The sequence below is a fragment of the Cannabis sativa genome, chromosome 7, assembly GCF_029168945.1.
Source record: "Cannabis sativa cultivar Pink pepper isolate KNU-18-1 chromosome 7, ASM2916894v1, whole genome shotgun sequence".
NCBI classification, from domain to species: domain Eukaryota; kingdom Viridiplantae; phylum Streptophyta; class Magnoliopsida; order Rosales; family Cannabaceae; genus Cannabis; species Cannabis sativa.
In genome coordinates, this window is record NC_083607.1 from 7753947 (window position 1) to 7763305 (window position 9359).

The 9359-nt window shown below is 33.1% G+C and overlaps 1 protein-coding gene across 4 annotated transcripts; it reads right to left on the reverse strand.

Annotated features, from left to right (window-relative positions):
* Positions 1-3385: 3385 nt before the first annotated feature.
* LOC115698003 (uncharacterized) lies at positions 3386-6476 on the reverse strand. Of its 4 annotated transcripts, none has more exons than XM_030625179.2 (3): positions 6217-6476; positions 4723-5267; positions 3386-4045 (listed from the first exon to the last, which is right to left on the reverse strand). In XM_030625179.2, exons 2-3 carry the CDS (start codon positions 5183-5185, stop codon positions 3996-3998), a joined length of 513 nt encoding a protein of 170 aa, XP_030481039.1. In that variant the 5' UTR covers positions 5186-5267; positions 6217-6476; the 3' UTR covers positions 3386-3995. The 4 variants fall into 4 exon arrangements, with proteins under 4 accessions (XP_030481039.1, XP_060957792.1, XP_060957790.1 ...); XM_061101809.1 differs by lacking the exon at positions 6217-6476 and adding an exon at positions 6089-6199; XM_061101807.1 differs by lacking the exon at positions 3386-4045 and having other exon boundaries at positions 4466-5267; positions 6217-6461.
* Between the last annotated feature and the right edge of the window lie 2883 nt (positions 6477-9359).

The following is a 9359-nucleotide window of genomic DNA, read 5'->3' on the forward strand; positions in this document are numbered from 1 at the left end:
AAATTTGAAAAAAAGTCAAAATATAGAAATTTTAGATTTTTTTATCTTTCCAACGCATCTAGAATCAACTCATTTGGAGTTTGTATATGAAAGTTATACATATTTTACAGAGAGAGATTGAAGCAAGAAATTGAATTTCGTGGTCGCGACCAAAAGTGGGCAGAATGGGTTTTTTTTTTACTTATCTACAATGGTCGTGACTAGACTATATGGTCGCGACCATGGCTCTGTACGAGACATTAGAAACTTCATCTTTTCTCAATTTTGGGCTAAAACTCTATTTTAATGAAAGGGGTCACGAATTTTAGTGGAGATATACAGAATGGAACCCTAGAAACACAAGAAGAAGGCTCTTAGAGCGAGTGTGGGCGATTCGTGACAATCATCTATCTAGTTTCTTTCTCTTCTCTTAATTTCTTATTTTTTTTATTTGTGTTTAGTTTAATTATAGATTTTATTATGAGCTAAACTCCCTATTTATGGATTTGATGGATATTGACTGAGATTATTCCATAGATTAATGCTATTTGATTGTTCTTTCTTTTCCTATTGTTATGATTTATTCATATTTGTTCTTATTACATGTGTTTGATTGGCTACCTTATGCATAATTTATGATCTCAATACAAAATCTAAAAAGTGAGGATTGAGAATACTCTAAATGAATAAATATATTTAATGTGAAACGAGAGTATTCACATAGCTTGTGCGACCCTTAGATTATTACTTAATGCGAATTGTTTGTTGTACTATCTCAGAGATACAGTAGTTGACATACAATTTCAGACCTTTATGATTTGAAGTTTAGGTTAATTTATAATCTGCCATCATATAGGAGGAAGAAGAATAGTTAATTAGTATTAATAATTGGATAATTAAAGCAATTAAAATCACATCCTTAATTTTACATCCATTGTTAAACTACTTTTTATTTGTTTATTTTATTTTTTTTTCTTAGTTTATTTAGTTTCAAAATCCATTTATTCGATTGCGAAATAGAAATAAAAATTTAATTGATCGGTACTTAGCTACAGTCCTTGTGGGAACGATCTCACTTACCTGAGTATTACTTATTAAAACGATACATATAGTTGCGTGTTGGATTTATCACAACAAGATGTCCGAACAGGGATATCCATCCGACCAACTTCCATGGCACATGTAGCTCGCATGCACCGACCAGGGGATGTAAGTTAACAATCTCTGAGATATATCTCGTATATTTCCAAGCTTGCAAGTCACGACACAATCCTTACATTCACGAGATGAATTTGTGTCTTTAGAGAATAAAGACAATCAGTCTAAGTTTTCCATTTTCTTCATTGTAATTATAGAAATAACCTAGTTTTCTATTTTATTTGTTATTAATTTAGAGAAACAAATTTCATGTAATTAATCCCTATAAATAGTGGTCTCATCTCATTATTCAAGGACATAAAATTCATTCAGAGAGAAAACACTTAAGAGAGAAAACTCGATCCAAGAGTAAATTACTTAGAGATCATTGTAAGTGCTTTCGAGAGAGAATAAATCATCCTTATTCATCATCTCACAAGTCAATACAACAAAAAAAGAGTAGGCTATTACCAACTATAAGGAGCTGAACCTCAATAAAATCTAGTGTTTTCTTTACTTTATTTTATTTATTTTCTGCTATTTAATTAGTCGCAATCGCTTTAATTTGACTCACTATTATTGGCTAAAAGTAAGGTCAATATTTTAGTGATTTCATAAAGAGCGAAGACACACAAGTTTTTGTCTTAAATCTTTTTCAGGACACATAATGGTTGTGCAACTAAGGAGGGGAAATCAGACTGAAATAACCAATCCAATGGTGATGGATCCGAGTGTGCAGACACCTGTGAACCCAGGAGATCCAACCAGGACAAACCCTACCCTGATTAATCCTTAGCCACCAATAGTTACATAAATGTAGGTCAAGGAGTAACAACCCCTCTGCTTGGGTTCACTCCAGGAGCGCAAGAAACTAGAACTGTCAGTATCGCGATCGAACAAACTACTCATGGTACTAGAATCTCGTCCACTACAAATTTCCAAAGATTAGTTGGGGATGACACCGAACTGTAGAATTTGCGAGCTGCATTGGGGCTAATACAAGGCCACAATAACACTCTTCACTAAGACTAGCAAGATATCTGAGCAGCTATAAATCTCGCTTTTGATGAGCAAAGACGTCAGTTCGAAGAGTGGAGGGATCAAGAGGTGGAAGTCATGAGGGCCCAACAGGCAGCGATTAACAACTGTTCAAAACAAGCAACCATACTGATTTGAAGAGCCTATCAAGTCACCTGCCAGCAACTAGTGACTGATGCTTACATTCCCAGTGGACCACAACATGGTCAGAAGAACGACCAGTTGAACATACTCAACGAACCCCAGTTAACGGACCGTCCAATCCAAGACCACAGGATCAAATTGTGGGCCAAATAGTAGACGGGAAATTTTTTTCAAGTTGTTACTTGGAAGGGAATGATCAACTTAGTACCCATCCTCAAAGAGAGGTATCAGTTCAACCCATAATTCACAACGGTCAAGCACAAAGGCTTCCAGACACATCAGTGTTTGACCAATTGGGTACCGTGCACGGCCTCAAGAATGACCTAAATCGCATAAGAGAATTGGACGGGCAGGATATTCCTCTTACTGTACAGCCAGACAACACAAATTACTTTGTTCCCGATCTAGTTCTAAGAAATCCTTATGTGACACAAGAAGGTCAAGTTGATCCATTAATACAAGCACAAATAGATCAACTTAAGAGCCTCCTTCAAAGCTTGATCGGCCTAAAACATACAAATTTAGAACATGATTGGCCCATAGTTCTATGCACTGTATGTCAATGCAATATGCACACACAACACTCAATAGTGGAGCATACATACACTTGTGTCAATGTGAAATTACTCCCATAATTCCCTCGTAATTGAAAACTACCTAACAACCTTGTAATTACTAATGTGAAGTTTATTATATAATATAATTTTGCAATAAAATAAGGAAAAAGACTACCGTAGAGCATCCCTATGGTAGTTAGTGTACGATCTTGATCATTCATTATACTGATGAATGGTTAGGATTGATTGTATGGTCTAGATTAATAGTAGCATGTTGCACCACCAATGGTACCCTACTACAGTAAAAAAAAAAATCAAGTCATCATGTGATCAGACATGGCATAGTCAAAGTCTGTCTAAATAGTGAGCAATAAATGAGGACATCATATAATCATTCTCAGTTCTAATGCCAGGACCTGTTAAAAAAATCATGCATTATTCATCTACAAACAATATAACTAAGCATATCATGGGAATAATGTAATAATAGAATGAAATCTAATCAATTCAACCTGATGACAACAAAGAAATAAGAACAAAAAAATGTTTCACAAAGTTAATTACAAAGTTGTTACAGAGTAGCACTGCTTTAGCAGAAGCCATATAAAATTTTTGTTATCAACACGACATACTTAATTATCCACAAGTTACTTACAAAGCTATTAGAGCATAGACCCACTTCTAATATGTACACTTTTATTTACATAAATGAATCACAAAGCAGGCAAATGACACACACCAATTAATAAAATTATTCTTCAATCACTAACAAAACCCTTTTTTTTAGTGTTTTTCCTGCAAATTTTAAGCTGTTTTCCTTCTTTTATCCTTCTCTTGGAAATTTCTCCTTATTTTAAAGGATATTCATATCAGCAGCCCACTTGTCCTAAATTTCCAAATCATGTCTACAGCAGGAGCAATTGAAACTGGTTGTATAGTACCAAAATCTTGTATGGTCTGCTGCTGCTCCTCAAAAATATTAGCTTCAATCAACATTAACAAATATTTTCTTCCAGCATTAATATCATACTGGGAATGTCTCAACTTTTTTGTTTTCTTTTACCCCTTTGTTATTTTTACCCCTTTGTTATGCTTTCTTTTGCTATACTTGATCACTTTGAGTCCTTACATTTCAGAACATCAGCAATTTTGGAGAGAAGAAAGCCACTGTTCAATGTTTTTCTTGCTCTCTGAAAGTGAAGCAAATTACAACACAATTAGCATTTAATGACAAATTTCAAGATTGAAGAAGCGTTTGATAACTATGGTCAAAGCATACCAATTCTTAACTGCAAAATATGAAGAAAAGTTTAATAGAAAACAACAGACAATCACAGCTAATCTACTTGGCACATTGTATCCACCAACAACTATCTACTTACACATTGTATCCGACCTTTCAAAATATCAATCAAAGGGAATGAAACAACAACGATTAAAACCTAAGGCACAATTATGAATATCTCAGTTCTAAGTCTACAAGTTATATAATCCTCCATGGAAAGTTCCATAACTAACTTATAGCCAATAGTGTTTATTGCTGAACATAGCCAGAAAAGAGGTTTCTTTTATGCCATTTTTGTTTTTACAAATTATTAGAAACTTTACTAAACAACACAAGAAAGAATCATAAATAACAAAAACCAGATAACACTTTGCAATCTCAAATCGGCAGCAATTGATGCGCCCTTTTAAGAGGCATCCAACAAAAAGCTAAGTTTAAAGTCTAAAATAATTACAAATTAAAGTGCAAAATTTCAGAATCTACCAACCCAAATTTGGTTTCAAGATTGAAGATTTATTATAAACAGAAATAAAGTACAATCTAGAAAAACTTGAAAGGAAAGAACAAGTTGTTTTAACTTACCAATTGAATATCTATCTGGAATAATCCCAACAGTGCTCAAAATATTGTTCTTGGTATCTGTCACCATTTCCTGAAGACCACGACCATAACATGGGACAAGCACAGCAAAACTGTTGTCTATTTCATCATCACTCTGAAACTCAGGGCCATGAGGCTCCAACCATCCAATCGACCAATCTGAGTTGTCAGATTCAGAACCAGAAACACATCCACCATCAGACGGCACAATGACAACATCATATTCCCGATCGATTTTCCTCTCTTCCCGACTATGCCATTTTCGCTTCACCTTTCTCGATGGTGAGGACACATTGGACCTCTTAACCAAAGGAAACTTCAGAGCATCAGATTCCCAAGTACCTAACTCAGGTGAAGAACTCAAGGAAGACCCATTGCAGAGTCTTGACTCTTGATGCTTTCCACTCCATGACCACCACGAAAGATTGGTTAAGGCTAAAGCCATAATGTCACTCAACAACGAAACCAATTTTAATGCAAAAAATTCTTGAACAGTGAAGAATCCAGGTTAAAAGTGGAGTTTATACCTGTTACATACATCAATTTAAATAAGAACAAATCCAACGATGGATAAGGCATTCAGGAAATAATATACAAAGGCATACAAAATTGTCAAATATGCAATTCAATGGAAGGAATGGATGAATAATGTTCATAACCACAAAAGAAAAAAGATCACGATTTGTAGCAAAAGTTTTACCCTTCAATTAAAAAAAATAAGTTAATACTCCATAGTTGTTAGAATACCAGAAATTATATGAGAAGAAAGCTCGGAGTGTCTTCAAATTTATCTTTGGTTTGAAACTGAAATGCCATGCATTGAAATTTTCTTGCATAAGCATTAATAGTTTCAAATTTTACCATGTTTGTACAATCTATTTTATGATAAACAGGGGAAACTTAAAAATTAAATTAAATGAATCAAGACATCTTCTCCAACTACAAGAGAAATACAGCATAAAATTCAAACTCTCCCCCCAAACCAAAACCTAACATTGTCTCCATTGTTACTACTAAGAACAAGAGAACATTAAATTAGAGAATAAAACACATGGATTTACCAACTATAGACGTGAATATACAATGAATGATTTAACCCATCAAAATAAGCGCATCTTACAAAGAACGAAAACCAAATTAGAAGAAAATAGACAACGCCCACGTTTTATCTAATTTCAATTTCATATTTAATCGATCAAATATCAAAATTATGCGAATTTCTAAATACAAAATAAAACACAAAAAGAAGAGAATCTTTCAATCGTTTTTCTCCAAATAACAATTTTATATCGTTCATTTTTCATATAATGGTTTAGAAAACTTAGTCTAGTCATTGAAATACAAATACCCAGAAGGAGAAATCTCCTAAAATTCCTTCATTGCCAATGAAACTTGAAACATCAAATGGAAATTCTACATAACTCATTCAAATATGTAGATATAATACATATATAATCAGAGTATGACCGAAAATACCTTGAGCTCGAAAACTTTAACGATCGGTTGGAGAAATTTCTATCCAAATTGGGAAACTATATATACATATGAGTGTGAAAGAAAGGTTGCCAAAGAAAAGAAAAAAAAGACCACGTGGCATAAATAAAATTATCTGAATAAAGAGAGGAATTTAATTTGATTATCAGATAATCATAACATAATTAAATTTTATATTTATATTTAACGAGTGCAGAAATGATTAACTCAAAAAAAAAGTGCACACGTAATATTTGTTAAAAGTATTAATTATTATTATTATGTTAGTGTAAAGAAAATAAATGAAAATTGTAAGGGAAGAGTGAAACTTGGCGGCCTAAATTGGGGTAGAAGAAGCGTGTGGATGTCATGGCATATTATGTTTGGCTTAATGGCTTTCACAATTGACTCTTTCTTCCTATAAAATTGGGTGGTATTTGCCTACTCTTGCAGCTCAAGTAACTCTAACCCAAATTCTTTTTCTTATTTTATATTAGGAATTTTTGTCCTCTAAATTTTGACATGTACTAAATTATATTTCCTGAATTTTTCTCGCCGTTAAAAATTTCCACCAAACTACTGAGATTATCGAATTTAAAGACTTTGTCTAATTTCCTTCAATTTTACTTATTTAGTGATTGTTTATATATTAAATCATGCTCCTCAGACTTTAATATCTATCAAATTATGTCCTCTGAACTTTCATTCATGTTGGACTTTCCTTACTAAAATTGGACAAAAGTTCTTAAATCCAACAATCTCAATAGTTCAAAGAAAATTTTTAACGACTAGAAAAATTTAAGGAATATGATTTGTTACATATAATTTAAGGGGACAAAAATACTAATTAACCTTTGTATTATTCACTTTTCCATAATTTTATTTTTGTAACACTAACAATTAATAGGCCTCTTTATTTATCTATACATGATTTGATTCTCTAATAGTGATAAGATAAACATTATCTCTTTAATATAATTAAATAAGCCCATATAATTAAGAGTTACACGTGGTTAGTAGTAGTTGTTACATAATAAATGTATTCAATAAGCATATTTTATTCCAAAGGAAAACAAAATAATCAATTCTAATAAATAATCCTAACATGAAGAAGAGAAGAGGAAAGTAACCCATAAATTGTAACTTTAAAAATAAAGCATTACTATTAAATACAGCCTAATACTATCATGAAATATATAATAATATTTAAAAATAATTGTTAAATTAAATAATGTAAAATTCAATATTTAATTCTATTAATAGCTCTATAATACTTTAGTTTATTTTAACATGGAAGTTATCAATAATATCCACAAATATATATCCATACTTTAGTGCTTGTCTTGTCTTTATACAATCAAAGATCTATAAATAAACGTTGTCCACACAAATTATCCTTCACTTACCTTAGATAGATCTAATATGGGATATTTATTTTTAAAAAAATATATAATATATTCTTATCTCAACTTCTTCAAACAAACTCAATCATTCATGAGAGTGACAATTTTGCAGTACTTGTGCCATAAGCCATATCTAATAGAGACTCCACGTGGCAAGGAAAAACTCTACCAAGCTGTCAATTATGTAGTTTGTATCAAAGGCCTTTGTGGATATAAGTTAGTTTAAATTCTTAAAAAAATAGTTGCCACCAAGTTTTAAGTTTACAATAGGTCTTTAGTAATAAGATAAAGTGTTATTTGCGGCATAACCTCCTTAAGTGGTCAGGTTTTTGTAACTAACCCCCAATTCTAAAATTTTTGCGGTAAAACTCCCTAAACTCAAGTTCTATTAGCACTTAGCCATTTCCGTTCATTTTTAGCTGTTAAGTGCCATGGTGGAATGTCCACGTGTACACAATGTACATGTGGCACAAATTTAATGGTCCATGTAAATAAATATTTAAAAAAAATAAAAAAATTAATTATTTTAAAAATTAAAAAATTAAAAAATTAATTTTTCTTTAAAAATTAAAAAATACAATTTTAAAAAAATAAAAATTAAAAAAAAAAACCTAACTCCCTTCTTCTTCTTCTTCTTCTTCTTCTTCTTCTTCTTCTTCTCTGCTAAAAAAAAGAAACCCTAATCTAACCTAGTCGAACCCCCCCAAAAAATCAGCCCCCTCATCGTCCTAGCCGAACCCCCCCCCCCCCGGCCCAAACTATGGCCTAGCTGTGTGCTCCGCCTTGTTGCCGAGCCCAACGTCGATGAACAAGTGTGAATGGCGGCCGTCGTAAACTTCAAGTATCACCTCAAAGGTCGATGGGCCCCCTCTGCTTCTTCCAATGAGCCCAACGCCGTCGCATCTCCTTCCCCTATACCTGACCCTGAGAAGGATTAGATCAAAGCCCTAATCGTCTCTCTCATGCTCTCCGCTAACCCCAAAATCCAGAGGCAGCTCAGCGAAGCCCTCGCCGTCATTGGCAAGCACAATTTTTCAAAATTGTGGCCTGCTTTACTCTTCGAGCTAATTTCAAGCCTCCAGAAAGCGTCGCAGGCATCAGATTATGCTTCCATCAATGGTATTCTAGGTACACCTGTGTTAGAAGGGGCTGATTTTTTTTTTGGGGGGGGGGGGGGGGGGCGGGTAGGGTTAGAAGATGATGGGGACAATGATGGCTGAATTTTTTTTTGGGGGGGGGGGGGGGGTGGGTTTGGCTAGGGTTAGAAGGAGTCTTCTAGGGTTAGAAGAAGAAGAATAAAGAAAATAGAAAGAAAAGAAAATATATATATATAAAAATAAATTTTTAAATTTTAAATTTTTTAAATTTTTAATTTTTTATTTTAATTTTAAATAATAATTACATGGACCAATAAAATTGTGCCACGTGTACACTGTGTACACGTGGACATTCCACCATGGCATTTAACAGCTAAAAATAGACGGAAAGGGCTAAGTGCTAACAGAACTTGAGTTTAGAGAGTTTTACCACAAAAATTTTAGAATTGGGGGTTAGTTGTAAAAACCTAACCACTTAAAGAGGTTATGCCGCAGATAACTCTAAGATAAATACAACCATAGTGTGACTAAATCTATTAAAAAAACTTGGGTGTGTGTATTTTTTTTAATAGAATGAAACTTTTATAAAGGCCAAAATACTAATCAAAAGTCTAAAGACTTACACAAAGTTCGGCAATCCCAGCCA